This window comes from Leptosomus discolor, chromosome 14, assembly GCF_034619465.1.
Source record: "Leptosomus discolor isolate bLepDis1 chromosome 14, bLepDis1.hap2, whole genome shotgun sequence".
NCBI lineage: Eukaryota > Metazoa > Chordata > Aves > Leptosomiformes > Leptosomidae > Leptosomus > Leptosomus discolor.
The window spans coordinates 1,830,694-1,847,716 of record NC_141404.1 but is presented as its reverse complement, the minus strand read 5'-3'; the positions used below and the strand labels follow the sequence as shown (position 1 = coordinate 1,847,716).

Below are 17,023 nucleotides of genomic sequence, written 5' to 3'. Positions count from 1 at the left end.
GGATCTACTCGTGTGCATCACGGCTGGCGGGGAGATCGGGTGAGCAGCATCTCTGTCATTCTGAGCCGCTCCCTTTTCACCAAATTCCTTGTCATGTGAGTTAAAAGATGCTCTTCCTTTTCTTTGAGGCATAAATGGCCATTTTAGGACAAAGAAACACATAAAACATAGCGAGTTCGTTAAAATGTACCGTGATGTTACCTAGTCCAACACCAGCAGCGTTTGACAACATCTGTGCCGTAAAATAAATTAGGTAATAGGTTTGATAAGTATTTTGGAAAACAGGTAAATGAAGTATCTCAATGTTTTGGATCATTGGCTACAACAGGTAATACTTACTTTCTCCCCAAGAGACCCATTTATCACACTTCAAAGTGGAGTAGATAATACCTGTCTTTCTGGTAATCAACATTAAAGTGCGTTTGGGTGGAGCTGTATTAAACAATTAGGAATGACTGAGGATGTTGGCTGTCATTACTTCAGGAAATGTTCCCCCCCTCCACCGGATTAATGATACTGTTGAAAATGTTTTTGTGTCCAAACTGCATCACACAATTTTGGAGAGCAATTAGCATGAAATGAGATGGAGGCCGCTGCCAGTAATGTGCTGTCTTGAGTGTCACTCGTCTGTGAAATTACGCAGGTACCCCAGCGCCGCGGCCAGGCGGAGGGTAATAAATACACCTGCGTAATTAGGCTGAAAAGGGACATTACTCATCCCGACGAACACGGTGACAAAGCAGCCGGGCAGCAGCGGAGTTTGTGCTGCTCAAGTTCGGGGGGTGCAGGCAGGAGCTGGCCGGGGGCACCGCTGCCCGCGCCGAGGACCTGCTCGTGTGCCGGCGCCTTTGCCCGGCGGGTGCGGTGCTCCCGGTGAAAGGGAGCGCTGGCTCTTGCCCAGGGTGCCGCAGGCCGGCAGCGCCGCTGGCAGCCTGTCCGCCGGGGGACTGCTGCGGGGCTGGTGTTCGCTCTCCTCGGGGTGTGAAGGGGGAAACAGCCGAAGGTTCCGTGTCCCTCCACCGGCGGCGAAAGCTCAGCCCGGTCCGACTTGACGCCCTCACCGAGTCCTCGCTCCTCAACGAGATCCAGGAACGAGGAACGCGTGAGGTGCCCAGCGCAGGCGGGAGGCCAGAGCCAGCCCTGCCCTCTACCCGCCACCCACCGCGCGACGCCCCAAACCACCCCAGCCCCCCGGCTCCTGGCACGCCGCTCGGCAGAGGTGGCCTCGCCGTAGCTCCCGCCTCGGGTCCTCGCTCCGCCGGCTGGCGGGTCCCATCCTGTCCCGTCCTGCGCACCGCAGCGCTGCCCGTGGCACGGCTTTTCCAGCGCTCTGCCAGCTCTTTCCGCGGGGGTGAAACGCCCCAAACCCCCTCCGTGCCATCTGGGGGTCAGCGCCCAAGACCCTCCCGCTCCCTCGGCGCCCCCGCACCTTCGGCCAGCAGCACAAAGACTTGCCGAAGAGCCGATAGTCAAACTGTTCACCAAAGGGCGTCTTCAGCTCCTCATCGTCCCGAAAAATCTTGCTGCCGCCGCTGGATGTGAGTCACGGGCTTCGGTTCGGTTATTTCGCGGCGCAAAGAGGTTTTTATCATGCCCTTCCAACGGATTGAATCATTCTTTGCTGATGACTTAAGGGTGCTGTTTTATTTAGTGGTGCTAATGGAAGCTGGATCTCTGACCCCAAAACATAAATATAATCATATATAATTAACTAGGCTCCAGCGTGGATTGTAGATATCTTGGTTGGTGCTTAGTTCTAGGTGTTGTCGGGCAGGAAATGTTTTCTTCCCAAGATAAAGGGTTAACGTGGGTGCTAGGGATAGCCGATTTCCACGTTTACTCGCTAAATTATCACGTAATAACATCGGAAGAAAAAGGCCATTTAATCAGCAATAAACATACTTTGGCATAATTGATAACTCTGCAGATGAGCCCAACAAATCCGTTTTGCTCAGAAGAGCAACAGATCAAATATTTATAGTTTGGCACTAAAATATCGTCGAAGTGCAGAGCGAAAGGTTGCGCCTCAGATTAATTTCGTATTCACAGCTTGACACGGATGCGGTTCATCTGCAGCCAAGATTCTTAGTGCGTAATAGTGAAATTTCCTTTCGTTTGACAAAGTTTTTGTTAAAAGTGGTAATTTTCTCAGGGCTTCTGGGTTTTTTTAGAGAGTCTCGGGCGGCATCTTCTTCGCAGTGGCTTCACACGGGTCCCTCCCCTGGCGGCAGGTTTACATCCACAGCCCTGACCATCCACAGTCTTCAGGGACCAGAGTTCACGGCTCAGAGTTTAAGGCTGAAAACGGCCTTTTAGGTTGCCCTGAGGTCAGCGTGGTTTGGCCCAGACACGCCGCCTTCCTCCGAGCCCCCCCTGCTGCTCTGCTGCTGTGTGCAGCCAAAGCAGTTGGTGCCACTTCAGGCTGCACGGGGGGTCAGCAGGGTCGGGGGGTTCACCCTGCGAGGTTTTGGAGCAAACACACCGCCCGCCCTACCTGTGGGACTGAGGAAGGCGGGCTGTTGTTTTCCTGTACTGAAGAAACATCCCAATCTGTGCTTACGGATCACATTCGTTACTCACCTTGGGTTTTTTTGACTAAAACATGGTTTTCTGTGTAAAAGTTCGGTTGTAGCGAGGTGTGCACGTACCACAGTCCTTTGGCTTGTCAACAGCCACTTGACAACTTCAGATGGGAGGAGGGGAAGTTTCCTCCGAGAGCTTTATTTGTGAAACGACGTCATCTGGTGACACAAGCTTTTCCGAAAAGTCGCGATTCCTTAGGAGGAGGATGCACAGGGCAGGGCAGGATCCTCAGAGTCTGAAGAGAGGCACACGCTGGGAAGCAGAGCTGTGTTTTCGGGCATAGCCTGGCGATAAGAGTTTTTCTTCAGCAACAGCTTGTCGGAGGGTGAGCGCAGAAAACCCAGCACCTGGGTGGGGATTCGGGGGAGCAGCGGGGGAAAGCAGCAGCGTGAGGCTTTCGGCGTGAAGCGCCCACGTGCACGTTCCCAGAGCAGGACGAGGACCTCGAGAGAGCTCCGTTTGCAGACGCCACGGCGGGAGCTCACGTCAACGGGCAGAAGCGAAGCGGCTCGGCAGCGAGAGCTCCCTCGGTGCTGGTGCCCCGTGTTTGGGGCGGGGGAGGAGAGCTGGCGCTGGGGCACGTCAGAGGGAGCCGGGCACGGCTCCCCGCTCGGTGCCCTGCCAGCCTGACCGCTCTGCTCTAAACAGATTGGTTTGGGATTTTTGGTGTGCTGCTGGATTTCGGGGAGGGGGTGTCAGTCTCCCACCGGCAGGGACCGCGCGAAGAGCTGCCTGCGGTCAGCGCGGGGTGTCGGGCTTCTTGTGGCCGCTTCTTGCGACGCGGTTGTGGCACGTTTAGTTGTAGTTCTGGCCCAGGGATGCGCCTCCTTTCTGACATCTCAGAGGGTTTGACAAATACAGCTCTTATTCCGGCGAAGTGTTTGTGCCAAGGAAAACACGTGCCACCTGTGCAGATTTGCTCAAAGACACATTTTTTTTCTCACCTACATGCCTTAGAGCCCTCTACTCCAATTATCCCACACTTACATAATTGTGTGTACGATGCAGCCTCACCTAATTAAATTTCAAGAAAGCAGGAGAGCACTTCGGGCTTGTGTGGGGTTTGGTTAAGAGATCTCAGAGCTGTCAAAGGAAAGATTCATCTCACAACTCTCCCTCCTTACAGTAAAGATGCTTCAGATCGGAGCCAAATATACTCTGCACTTCGCACACCTGGGTATTAGCTCGCTTTCGTCGTTGTAAATTACTTCCAGGAGAAAGACTGAATCACGGGCTGGAGGGAGCTGAGAAATCAGCTGGCGTTAGAGGCAGCCATCTGACGGCATCTTTTTTCCCCCTGCTCTTTCACCTGCGTTTCAGATTTTTGCCTTGGCTGCTTCCTTGCTGCTTTCCTAAGGCAACGCTGCCCTGCCCCACATCCTCGTGACCCTCGGGTGGCGTTATGTCGTGTCCAAATCACTCTGTGATGACATTGCTTCGGCCCTCGAGATGTTGAGAGACTCTCTTAATGTTCTGCCAACAGCTGTCGGAGAGGCAAAACAGGCCAAACGCGGGGCTGGGCGGATGGGCGATGCGGCGGGCTCTGGCACTTCATCCTCTCACCCAGGGAGCCCCAGCAGAGTCAGGGTCTCAAGCGGATGAGCCACGGACGGAGCGCGGGATCGCGCCTGTAGCTTGTGAGGTGATGGACGGCTCCGTTAAGCTTGGATGGGCAGGGACCCGTCGGGGGAGCCTGGTGGGCGGTGCAGAGGACCAGGGCCTGCCCCTCGGTTCAGTCTTGGTCTCCAACCGGTGATTCGGTTATTCCCTTCTCCGTCCCTCAGTTTTCAGCAGAAATCATCCCACTGACTCGGCGGGGTGAGATGGGGCTAAATTGTCGTCTGCGAAAGGCTTTGACATCCTCGGCGATCGACGCCTTGAGAGCGCGTGTGCTGAACGAGCTGGGCGCCGGGGCTGTGGGCTCAGCTGCAGAATCCGAGCGAACAAACACGTTCGTTTGGCCTGGAGCAGCGAGCTCCGTGAGACTATGCGAAAGTATTGCGAGTCTGGGGTGGGTTTTTTTTTAACTCGGTGCTAATGGATCCATTGTTTCATGTAAAGGTTTCTACCGCTCTTGTTATACCGTGTGTGACATTTACAGTACTCTCTGTTCCATTAGCAAAGTAATTTGAGATAGTTTATTATCCTTTGGAGACTTCGCTGCTTGCTGTGTAGCTTCCATGTGACTGGACCCTGGAAAAAATCTCTCTTAAAATAGTACAGGAGTCTAAAAATAGTGAGGAGTTAGTCGTTTCTTAGGAGTAAAATAGTTAATTTAGTGCACTTTAATAACAAGGAATGCAAAATTAGGGAACACCACTTACTGGTGCCTCTTTCTCTTCAGAGCCGCCAAACTACGCGGCAGCTGTATCGTGGTGCCAAGGTGTGTCTTGCCTCACAGTTTGAGATCGTGATTTGTTTGTGTCAGCTCCAGCTCCTTTATTTCAGAGGAACAAAGAAATAGCATTTAATCAGCGTGTTCTGAATCACTGGTGAAAGGAATCGCTCCATGATCTGAATTTGTTACACGAGGACCCACTCGAGAGGCAAGAAAGTGGCGAAGGTTGTTATTCCTGGGACGCTCTGCCTGGGGGGCTGTCACGGCGGTGCCCGAGGGACCGAGCCTGCTCGGGTCCCGCTCACTAAGTGCCTCATCCGCGCTCCTGAGCAAAACACACTCCTTCTGATTCACCGGGAGAGCTCAGCGGTGGGCTGGGGGGTTGTTGGGAAGCGTCAGGCTTTGCTGAGCCACGCGTGTGGGAATGGGTTTTTTCTTGCCGTTAAGTCTTCGCTGGCTCCTGGCTTGAAGTAGCGCAAGAGGCAGCAGGGATGTGACTCTGGGAAAGGAGGTGAAGGGTGAACCGCAGAAATTCGGCGGGCGGGCGGAGACGGAGCGGCGGGGACCCCGACCGCTGGCCTCCTGGGCAGGGGGTTTATCCCATTCACCTTTTCCGATGGGATCTTCGGGACCAGGTCGCTCGGATGCTGCAGACAACCGCCGGCAGCAGCCCCGGGCTTTGCAGCAGCTCGGGCTGAGCGTGGCGCTGCCTGGCAGGGGACGGGCAGCAAAACTCATCCCTGCTGCAGCCTCTGACTTCAGCTCCTCTCCCGGGTTTGTGCCTCCAGCCGGTTTCACGGCGCTGAAGCCTCTTTCGCCTTTTGGCTGCGCCTCTCGGAGGCAAACCTGCGCCCTGCGCGGGAAGGCAGAGCCAGGCAGAGTCCCCAGGGAAAGGACCTCGGAGCAGGAGGCTCCGTGGCTTGGCCAGACCTGCCGTTTTCTGGTGTGCTCTTTGGGAGCTCACTGGGACACTCCGGGCCTCAGTTTCCCTACCTGAAAACCAGGACGGTCCCAGTTAACAGCGGCGGGGTGAGTTTGCAGAGGCTGCCCAGCCGGAGGAGGAGGGCAGGCTCTGCACCCGAGTGCCCGAGGCTCCTCCTCCGAAAGGATGTTGCCTCCATCCTCTCATACTCCCACAGGGAGATGCTGTAGAGACCAAATGGCCCCAAAGTGTCGGGTATAGAACGAGCCCTAACGACCCAGCGTGCAGAGACCCCGCCGCGGGGCTGGCCTCCTCAATTGCTTTGTTTTCACGCTCGGCTGAGTCGCTAACCTTCCAATAAACACCAGAGTCATTATAATAAAAATGTGGAAAATGCTATCATGACACCACACCGGTTTATTTTTCAAGTGCCTCTTTCTGGGACATGAAATTCATTTAGATCATTCTCAAAAGCCACAAATCCCGAACGGGTGCGGTTAATGCGTGTGGTGGGAGGCGAGAGCACAACAGGCATTAAATGGGGTAGAGTCAGGGCTCTGACAAGAGAGCTCGCCTGGGTTTATTGCAGGGGTTTGGGACGTGATGCCTCTGGCTGCTCACCCCTCCCGCCCCCCAGCCGGGCAGTGCTGCAGACTGAAACCCCGGTTCGTGCTCTGGTATCTCAGCTTAGAGCCGTGGTGGAGATGGCTGGTCCAGCGGAGGAGAGGGGGGTGTATCCTGGAGAGCCCGAGCATCCAGGGGGACGGGGAGCTGCAGCGGCTGCAGCTGCCTCCTTGGCGACCGGGAGCCAGGAGCCTCCCAACAGCGGAGTCTTCCTCTTACAGAAAGGTTAATTTTGCTCCAAAATAAACGAAAAAGACCTTCAATCCTTTCAGCAGCAGAGCCATATGGTTAGGTCCCGCTAGCCCTCACCTCGACCACTGTGGAACAACGTCATCGAGGGTTCGTCCGAGCGCTGGGGTAGCTGAGCAAAGTCTCGGCTCGGTGTCCCTGTGGTTGGTAAATGAGGTGCTGGAGCTGAAGGGAAAACATAAAAGCGGGGTTTTCAAAGGGGCGTGAGATCAGCTGGACCCCGCTCGGGTGAACCCCAGCACCTGCAGCTTATAGAAGTGACCCAAAAGGCCGAAATCTTGATCTCATGGGAGTCTGTAGGAATCCCACAGGGGCCGGGATTTGTTCAAAAGCTTTTTACCCACCAAGAAGAACGAGGATTTTGTTCCTCTGGGGGTGTTCCTGGCATGAAGACCACCTCGGAGCAGCACGGCGCGACGCAGGCGCTGATGTGCTATGGCGTCTGCGGGAGCATTGGCTTCTGCCAGGGGAACAGGAATCCTAAAATTATATTTTAGTTACTTAGAGTATGAATAGAAGACAGATTGCTTGTCAGCTGTCTCGTTCAAAAGCTATTTAAAAATCCTTGGGAGAGGAAACGTGCACTCTGCTCGAGATCCGGAGCCTTGCTGCATCAGCCTGCAGCATGTCAAAGTGCCTTGCAGACACAACAGGCTGGCTGCGAGCAGGAACCGTTCAGTGCACCGGGAGGAGAGTTCAGTTCAGTTCCCGGAGAGTTTATCAGCGTGACAAGTTATTCCAGTTATGCCAAAAATACCCATAAAAGACACTTGAGGCAGATCTCTAGGAATGAGAAAATCTTCCACTCCGAAGTGGGAAGGTTGGGCCCGCGCTGATGCATCGCTGCAGCGAGGCAGAAGCTGCGAACGGCGCCTGTTGGCTGGGGAAGGGGGGCAGAGGCAGGGACGAGCCTCTGCCTTCTCCGGGCCGCGCGGCAGGACGTTCCGAACCCGGCTCTCGGCGGGGAGAAGGAGCCGCGATGGCTTTTTGTGGAGTGAAATGAACCTGGCAGCGTGCGTCCCGTTGCGGGCTGGGGTGCGGTGGGCGGGGAGGGCCGCGATGGGGTTGCCTGGTGCTGTACCGGTGCCATTCGTTAATGGCTCTATTAAAACCCGAAAGCGGTGAGGGCCGCTCGGCACGTCCAGAGCACTCAAAGGGTGACAAAAATAGCCCACCCGTCAGCGACCCGCTCGGTGGGAGACGGGAGCCCGGCCTCGTCCTTCCTGTAAACCTGGGGGCTTCCAAGAAGTTGGGCCGTGGGTGGGTTGGACGAGCCGTGCTCTGCACAGACGTAACTTCCAGCACTGCGCTTGGGGAAAGGCCAGGATCCCCATCTCACCGGCCGGGAATTTCACCCTCTCCCAGCTTTCCCAGCAGAAGAAAACCGTGAGGCTCTGCTCCGACCGTCTTACACCTCCTCACGTCTTACTGCTGCTTTGTGCTTTCCCTCCTCCTCCTCCTCCCCCCAGCCCCGCTCTCCCCGGCCGAGGGGCTCGTTCCCACAGGAGGAGGTGGTCGCTTGGCCGAGAACCTCCTCCCGCCCGCCGAGGGGTCCCCAGCTTGGGTCTGGCTCCTCCTTGAACGTGCCAACCCATCCCCACGCCGGAGCAGAGGGTCACAAAACGCTGCCGTGGGCCGGCTGGGCAGATGCAGAAAGCTTCGCTGCTGGGAACTCGTCCTTGCTGGGCACGAGGAGGTGGGGGCTGGATGGGGGCTGGTGAAGAGCTGGGGGGTCCGGTGGCGGGAAGCAGGTTGGCCACATTCCTTGGGAGCGCGTTAAAATAATACCGACAAGGAGAAAGGGGCACGGGGGAGCATGCAAGATGCTGGGAAAATTAGTCAAGTTATTGTGTGGCCTGAAAAAAAAAAGAAATTATTTAGTCATAGTTCAGTCTATAAAGCCGAGAACTTGGTTAATGAACAGGAGGAACTGGAATTGCTCCCTGATGAGGATAAATTTGACCTGTTTGGTTTTATGAAGGAATCTGGGGGGAAAAGTCCCCTGACTGGAATATCAAAATTCACGGTAATATCCTACGTAAGAAGAACCGAGTTGCAAAGAGGAGGGGGGGGGCAGCCTGTCAAACCCACGTCAAACGGGCTTGAGCACTTCGCTGCGGGAGGGAGCGCAAAGCGGCTGCTGGCTCCAGCCCGCTGCAGGCCCCCGAATCCCAGTGGGGAGCAGAACAACCGGCTCCTCGCACCCCTCCAGAGCATCGACGGCCAAAACATCGTGTGGTCACAAGATTTCAGCCCAGGCAACATACAGTGGCTCCCAGGAGGAGGCAGCGGGGTGGTGTGACTGCATCCCTAACCCTCCCGTTCGTTGATAAGTGGCTCCAGAGGAGGGTTGGAAGGGGCTGGAGATACCGAGTCCTGTAATTTCTCTGGGTCGTGGAGGCAGTCGGCTTCAGGGAGAGGAGGACAAGTTGGCAGGCGTCCCATGGGAATGGGGTAGCACTCGTGGGGGCCTGAGCTGCGCCCTCCGGGCCCCCCGCACGGGTTCGGTGTCTCCGTCCCTTCCCGTGGCTTCGCACCTCTCAAGCAGTCGCGACTTTGCCCTGCACCCAGGCCCGTTCATGGGCGCTAGGACGCCCGAACCACGGGTGGGATGTTGGTTTGAGCTGAGCGAGATGAGAGCGAAAGCCGGGTCTCGTGGGCGGCGCGGAGGCGGAGGGGAGCGGGGCGAGCAGGAGGCCGTGCTCCCTGGGACACGTGTGGGCCCTCTGCGCCCCCCAGCAGCGGCGGCGTCTCAGGTAACCAAAGCAGGACTTCAATCTGCGTCGCCCACCGCCACCTCATACCCCACTCGGGATGAATTTTGCTGAAAATCGCTGCAATTTGCTCTTCCTTATGTTCCTCCAGGGCGTATTCCTGTGCCTTGCAGTTGGTCCCTCTCCAGGCAGTGAGGCTGGGGGGGTCAGACCTGAAGGAGGAGGGGTGCAGGACCCTCTGAGGGTCCTCGCTTGCAGTCGGTTTGTAACATCTCTTCCTCCAGCAGTAAATCCTGCTGCGGTTGAGCAGGTTCTGAGGGGCTGGCGAGGATGCTGGGCAGCGGGGAGGTTTGTGGAGCTGCAGGGGAGATGCTTAGGGCCGTGGGGAGGGTACTCGGGGCTGCAAAGGGGACCCCAGGGGGGTTGCTTGGGCCGTGAGGAGGATGCTCAGGGTTGCAAGGAAGATTCTAAGGGTGGGAAGGAGGATGCTCAGGGCTGCAGGGAGATGCTCAGGGTGGGAAGGAGGATGCTCAGGGCTGCAGGGAGATGCTCAGGGTGGGAAGGAGGATGCTCAGGGTGGGAAGGAGGGTGCTCAGGGCTGCAGGGAGATGCTCAGGTGGGAAGGAGGATGCTCAGGGCTGCAGGGAGATGCTTAGGGTGGGAAGGAGGATGCTCAGGGTGGGAAGGAGGATGCTCAGGGCTGCAGGGAGATGCTCAGGTGGGAAGCAGGATGCTCAGGGTGGGAAGGAGGATGCTCAGGGCTGCAGGGAGACGCTCGGGGTGGGAAGGAGGGTGCTCAGGGTGGGAAGGAGGATGCTCAGGGGTGCAGGGAGATGCTCAGGGTGGGAAGGGAGATGTTCAGGGTGGGAAGAAGGATGCTCAGGGCTGCAGGGAGATGCTCAGGGTGGGAAGAAGGATGCTCAGGGTGGGAAGGAGGGTGCTCAGGGTGGGAAGGAGGATGCTCAGGGGTGCAGGGAGATGCTCAGGGTGGGAAGGAGGGTGCTCAGGGTTGGAAGGAGGATGCTCAGGTTGGGAAGGAGGATGCTCAGGGCGGGAAGGAGGATGCTCAGGGCGGGAAGGAGGGTGCTCAGGGTTGGAAGGAGGATGCTCAGGGTGGGAAGGAGGATGCTCAGGGCGGGAAGGAGGGTGCTCAGGGCTGCAGGGAGATGCTCAGGGTGCTCAGGGAGATGCTCAGGGTGGGAAGGAGGGTGCTCAGGGCTGCAGAGGAGATGCTCGGGGCGGGAAGGAGGATGCCCGGGGCTGCAGCGGGCTGCTCAGGGATGCTCGGGACCCTGGGGAGGATGCCGGCGTCCCGGGGAGGGGGGTGGTGGTGGTGGGTGGGTGTTGCAGAGGGAGGGCGGGGGGGGTGCCGGGGCTGGAGGCGGCAGGTGGGAGGTGCAGGGGGCCGGGGCTGGCAGCGGGGCTGCCGGGGGGCTGCCGGGGCGGAGCCGCGGGGGGCGGGGGGGGGGGGGGGGGGCCCTCCCGTCGGCGCTATAAACCGGCGGGGCGCGGGCGCGGGGGGCAGCCTTGGCTGGGGCGCCCCGGGGCCGGGGTGCAGCCCCTGCCCGCAGCCCGGCGCGATGGGGAGGGGGCGGCTGTCGTCGGGGGGCGCCTGGGGGGCCCTGGTGCTGCTGGGGCTGATGCTGCCGGTGGGCGCCTGGTACAAGCACGTCGCCAGCCCCCGGTACCACACGGTGGGGCGCGCTTCGGGGCTGCTCATGGGGGTCCGCCGCTCCCCCTACCTCTGGCGCCGGGAGCTGCCGGCCGAGCCCCCCCGCCGCCCCGGGGCGGCCGCGCCCGCCGCCCCCCCGCCGCCCCCGGGCCGCCCCGCCGGGGACACCCCGCAACCGCCGCCGCCGCCGCCGCCGCCGCCGCCGGGGCCCGGCCGCCTCCTGCAGCGGCTGCTCCGGCGGGGCTGGGGCTGGGGCGGCCCCCGCCCGGCCCCCGCCCGGCCCCCGCCCGGCCCCCGCGGAGCGCAGGTAACCCCGGCCCCGCCGCCGCCCCGGGGCCCCGACGGGCGGGCGAAGGGGGCGGGGGGGGGGGGGGGGGGGGGGGGCGGTGGAGCCCGGGAGTGTCGCCGGGGAGGGGGGTGTCCGGGGTGCTTGAGGGGTGTCACCCGTGCCTGGGGTGCGAGGGTCTTGCTGCGGGCTCTCTGCGGCAGCCTGGGGTGCTGGGGGGGGGGGGTTCAGCAGGTAACGAGGGGTGCATGGAGCCTGGAGGGGGGCTTTCACCAGGTAACGGGGGGGCGCACGGAGACTTGGGGGGGCGTTTCACCAGGTAACAGGAGGTGTATGGAGTCTGGGGGGGGGTGTCACAAGATAACTGGGGGTGCAGGGAGCCTTGGGGGGGGTTCGCCAGGTAATGGGGGGTGCACGGAGCCTTGGGGGGGCGTTTCACCAGGTAACTGGGGGTGCACGGAGCCTTGGGGGGGGTGTCACAAGGTAATGAGGTGTGCACAGAGCCTTGGGGGTGGTTCACCAGTTAACTGGGGGTGCACAGAGCCTTGGGGGGGGCTTCACCAGGTAACAGGGGTGCACGGAGCCTTGGGGGGGCGTTTCACCAGGTAACTGGGGGTGCACGGAGCCTTGGGGGGGTGTCACAAGGTAACAGGGGGTGCACAGAGCCTCGGGGGGGGTTCACAAGGTAACTGGGGGCTCATGGAGCCTTGGGGGGGGCTTCAGCAGATAACTAGGTGTGCATGGAGCCTTGGGGGGGGGGGGTTCACCAGGTGACTGGGGGTGACCAGAGCCTTGCTGCGCTCTCCCATCCCACAGGCACTGGGGGTTTGGGGTGCCCCAAGCAGGGAGCTGGGCTGCCCCATGGCATCACCCAGATGTGGGGAGCTACCCCCCAACACCCACACCACCTTCTGCACCCCAGTGCTGGCTGGGCTGGGAGGGCGTGGGGGAGTGAGGGGAGCGGGGAGCCGTGACCCCACGGGACAGCCCAGGTCCTGGGGGGGTTACAGCCCCGTCACTGCTCCGTGACCGCGACTGCACGAGGTGACGAGGATTCACCCCATTTTTAAACTCTAACCACAAGGTTTGTTGCCCCCAGCAGAGCAGCCGGGAGGAGGGGGCGGTTGTTCCCTCCTCCCCCCGGGACGTGTTTGGGGGAGCTGGCTTTGGGGCAGAAAAAGGAGCCGGATGATTTCTGTGCCTCCCATTTGGCCCGTCACAAACCTACTCCCTGCGGGACTGAGGTGCCAGGGCTGGGAGAGGTGTCCGTGGGCCCGGCGATGCTGAGGTGCCCCCGGTGTGGCCCCTCCACAGGACCCCTCTCCCTGCCCGCTGGGGGCTCAGCCAAGCTGCGTGGGACCGGCTCGGGGCTGCTTCCAGCCGTTAAATCTCTTTCCTCTCATGCGAAGCTGGCGCCAACATCCAGCTGAAATCCAGGGAGGCTTTTAGCTGTTGGATCAGCCCCTGAAACACGTAGCTGTATTTCTGCCCCTTTTTTTAGGAGGAAATCTGGGATTAGGATCTTTTGGGGAAAGCCCAGCTCAGCCCAGCGTTACGTCTGCGCCGTCCCATGCCAGGCAGAGCAGTCCCGGGTACCGCGGTTGGGGCTCTGGACCTGCGGACATCCCTCTGATTTCACAGCCACGTTTCCACGGGAGCCTCGCAGGCAGGTCCAAGCCCGGTATTTGGGTGCCTGCGTGAGGTTCATCTGCGTGGGCGGTGGCAGAAAGGGAGGCTGCGGTCACCGCGGGTCGGGTCTGAGCCCACGGTGGAGGCTATTTCGTGAATATGGTGAATGCAGCGTTGGTTTAAGCGCTGTACGGAGGGGAAATGTGGTCCCACGTGGGGAGGGAGGTGGTGGCAGAGCTCGGGTGGACGCTCCGGTGAGGCTCTGAAATAACCTGGCCCTTCTCCTTTCAGCTTCTCCCGCTTGAAGACATGGCTCTGATCCGCTGAAGGGACCCGGCAGAGGTGCTTGAGGCACTGGAGGAGCATTGACTGCCCGAGGTGGAAGCCATCCACCCCAGCTGGCGAGGAAGAGTCTCGTCGACGGGTCTCCTGGTACTCTGACCTCTCTGAAACCACATAGACAGTTGCATTCCAAAAAATCTGATTTTTTTTTTTTTTTTTTTTTTTTTTTTGTGGCCGCTGTCCAGACGCAGTGGTAAATCCATCTTGTTTTCAGGTCAGCCAAGTGCTATAGACTTGGGGAGAAATAAACAGGGAAGGTATTTATTTTTGTTTATTTTTTTTTTTTTTTTAGATTTCTGCACTAGCTTGTTTGCAATATGATACAAACATGCACTGTTTGCTTCCTAGGAACCTGCCCTCATTAAAATGAGAATTGATCAAAGGAAACTTTGGCTTCACTGTGCTGTTGTGTTTTGGTTTGTTTTAAAAGCAAAACCTGGTACGGCTCCGCACGGGGCAGGCACTTCAGCGGTCGGGGTCACTCCCAGATTTTTCTGGCATGATTTAACTCTTTGACACAGTTTTTTTTCTGCAGCTTTGCAGTAAATCTCTTTTACTGCCCGTCAGGGAGCTACTGCCAGGCTGAGTGTCAATTAAGATGACAAAGTTAGAAATCTTTCCTGCCCTGGGCTGAACAAAAGCTCTGTGAGTCCTCACTGCTCTAGTTGTTTATTTGCCTGCTTAGAGCTGACTTTTATATGTGTCTCCGCTGATGAAAATAAATGTTATTCCCCACTGAAACACGGAGAAGCCTCAGGGCCGGGCAGGAGCGCACGGTGAAGGTGTGCTGGAGCGGGTGGGATCTGGGCTCTAGAGAAAACGGAGGTTTGGGGGCCTGAGTCCGGCTCCTGTGACTTGCTGAGCTCTCGCCCGCCAGCGCTGGTGGGTTTTGCAGGAAATCTGGCAAAAAAAGAGACGTTTCCACCCCTCTCGCGTGAACCGCCTGCTCCTGCCGAGCCCCTGCAGCCGGCGGTGGAGCGGGGACAGCAGGGTTTGTGCTGCCTTCGGTGCAGAGCTGAAGGGAAAAACCCCTCAGGGGGCTTGTCAGGGGAGCTGGGCACACGCCGAGCCCTGCCTGCCGCGCTGCCCCCTGCACCCGGGGGGCTGCGTCACCCCCCGCCGGGTCCCGGCGAGGATTCCAGGTGCTGTAACACGCGAAGGATGGTTGATTCCCAACCGGTTTCTCCTCCCCTTTCCCTTTCTCCCTGTGATTTTCCAATTTCTGCCCTTGGTCAGCGCAGCGACCTGCTCGGATGGGCCGAACGAGACGTGGTGGCCAGCAGCCCACCCGGCGGCTGCACTTGGAAGGGGCCGCGCCTGCCAGGGTGCCCAGCAGCCCGGGGAGCGGCCGCCGGGGCAGACTGCCCTTCTTGATGGGGGTAAGTGATAAAATGAGGTAGAAAACGTAAAGGTCGGCTTTGTGCAGGAGGGTGCACAGAGAGGGGGGTGAAGGACGCTGTGAGGAGAGATGCGACGCGAGCGTGAGCTTCCACCCCCATCTGTCGGGAAGAAACACTTGTATGTGCCAGTTACTGGGGCAAAACCAGCGAGACGCTCAGTTAACCACAAGCCCTTCACTTCTCACCTTGTAAAATAATTTTTCCTGTTGTTGAGGAGCACGAGCTGAATCCCCACTGGGGCCATAAAATAATTTCCTCTGCGCTCCCAGCTCTCCGGAGAGGTCTGGGCCTTCCCTGGGGGGTCAACAAGCCCCATAAAATGGGAGGAAGCTTAAGAAGGTCCCGCCTGGAGGCTGGACCCGGCCGTCCCTGATGGACCTTCCTCGGATCCCTTCCGAAAGACTGGTCCTGGGGGAGATGCTGCGCTCCTCACGGTCTGACTCCCGCCCTCCTTGCTCCAGGGCAGGGCTGTGTGCCTGGACCATGGGGGACCCCATGACTTGGACCATGGGGACCCCCTGTCCTGGCCCCTGTGGATGCCCCGAGATGAAATGCAGCCCCAGGGATTCTCGGGGAGGATGCTGGGTCCTTGCCTGCCACAGGCTGGGTTTGCAGCTGGCAGCAAAGCAGGGGGATGAAAGCTTTTTTGGGCGGGGGGGGAGCATGAACAGGCCCAGAGCCACAGCAGCATGTTGGCTTCTGGCCCCATTCAGGGTCCCGGTGCCCCCTGACCCCCACAGAGCAGCTTTTTGGGGGGTAACTGCAGCCGAGGAGGGTGATTCCTGTCACCTCTTTGGGGGACATGGAGGGCTTAGAAACCCCCAGGCGATGGTGGGACACGTCATCCCTTCCCTCCTCCTGCATCTCACCAGAGGCTGTGGGGTGGTGGGCAGGGTGCAGGGGTGCCAGGGGTGCTGGGAGTGCTGTGGCACCCGGGTGGCTTTGCCATGCCATCTTGTGGCCACACCGATGCCGAGGGGCTGGAAAGGGCTGGGCAGCTGCAACAGGGGTGAAGATGAGCCCTTGCCCCCATGTTCCCCATCCCTGCGCCCTTGTAGGTTGGGGAACTGCCCCCGTGGGTGCCCAAGACCACGGGCCCGGGAGGGGATGGAAGCTCCAGGCTAAAGCCCGTCCTGCAGCTCCGTGTCCGGATTAGGGCAGCCCAGGGATGGGGCTGCTCCCAGGCTCCGAGTCCTCGTGCAGCACCTGCGGGGTTTGATCCTGGAGCTGGCTACTGGTCCCAATCCATCCCCGAGGTGCCGCCTGGGAGCTCTGCAGATCCAGCGCCGCCGGCTGGAGCCGGGGCCGGCTGACACAGCGAGGCTTTCCCGGACGGGGTGCGCCGTCACCCAGCCTGCCATGCCAGAGGATGCATTTTGTTCCAGTCCGAGAGGCAGGCGAGTCCCAGGGGCCACGGCGGGCAGGAAGACGTCCCACCCCAACCCGGCCAAGCCCAGGGCAGCTCCCTTTCCTTCCCGGCTCCCCGGCCTCTCCCAGGGGACCAGCAGCATCCACCGAAGCTGCCGGGCACACCAGGGCAGGGGGGCTTTGGGGAGGGCAGCGTTTGGGACAGGAACTGGCAGCACTGGGGAGCCGGCGTGAGCTCACGCCGGGGCTGGTCGTTGCACACACACAATGGCTGCAGGGCCCTGCGTGCACCAGGAGGAAGAAAAACTCCCCAAGGAATTTCCTCTGGCGTCGGCTCTGCCCAGAAGCTGTTCCTCGCCCCGCTGGGGTGCAGGCGGCTGGGGCTGAGCTGGGCCAGGTCTGAGTCCCTCTCTGGCGGGTGGCCCCTGTTGGCTGCGGTGGTGGCTGGGGATGGAAAGCCCTTGGGCAGAGCTGGGTACCCCAGGTGGCGCCTGCGATGGCCCCGAATGTCGCTGCGTGGAGCCCTGGGCTGCGAGACCCAGCACTGAGCTGGGGTCTGCCAGTGGTCCCATCCCATCCCATCCCATCCCATCCCATCCCGCCAGGCTGCCCACACCTTCACGCTGCTGCCGCCCAAGGGAATCGGCCGAGGCTGGAGAGAAGGGGCAGGAGCTGCAGAGAGCAGGAGGTAACGGTGTCCCTGCGCCTCCTGCTTTGCCCATTTCCGAGCTGTCTCGAGCGCCGATGAGGTGACAGTGGCTTAGCGAAACGGGCAGAGATCTCCCTGCGGCAGCCCAGGGCTGTTCCCGGGGTGCCCAAGGAGAAACGCCGGGTCGGGATCCTCCTGTGGGCCCCACGAGTGTCCCCCCGAGGCGTCCCCAGGGCCATGCCAGCCC

At 59.8% G+C, this 17,023-nt stretch overlaps 1 protein-coding gene across 1 annotated transcript; it reads left to right on the top strand.

Moving 5' to 3' along the window:
• The first annotated feature begins 11,010 nt into the window (after window positions 1–11,010).
• NPW (neuropeptide W) lies at window positions 11,011–13,344 on the top strand. Its single transcript, XM_086473253.1, has 2 exons — window positions 11,011–11,409; window positions 13,309–13,344. The coding sequence occupies exons 1-2, from the start codon at window positions 11,011–11,013 to the stop codon at window positions 13,342–13,344; spliced, it is 435 nt and encodes a 144-aa protein (XP_086329379.1).
• The last annotated feature ends 3,679 nt before the right edge of the window (window positions 13,345–17,023 follow it).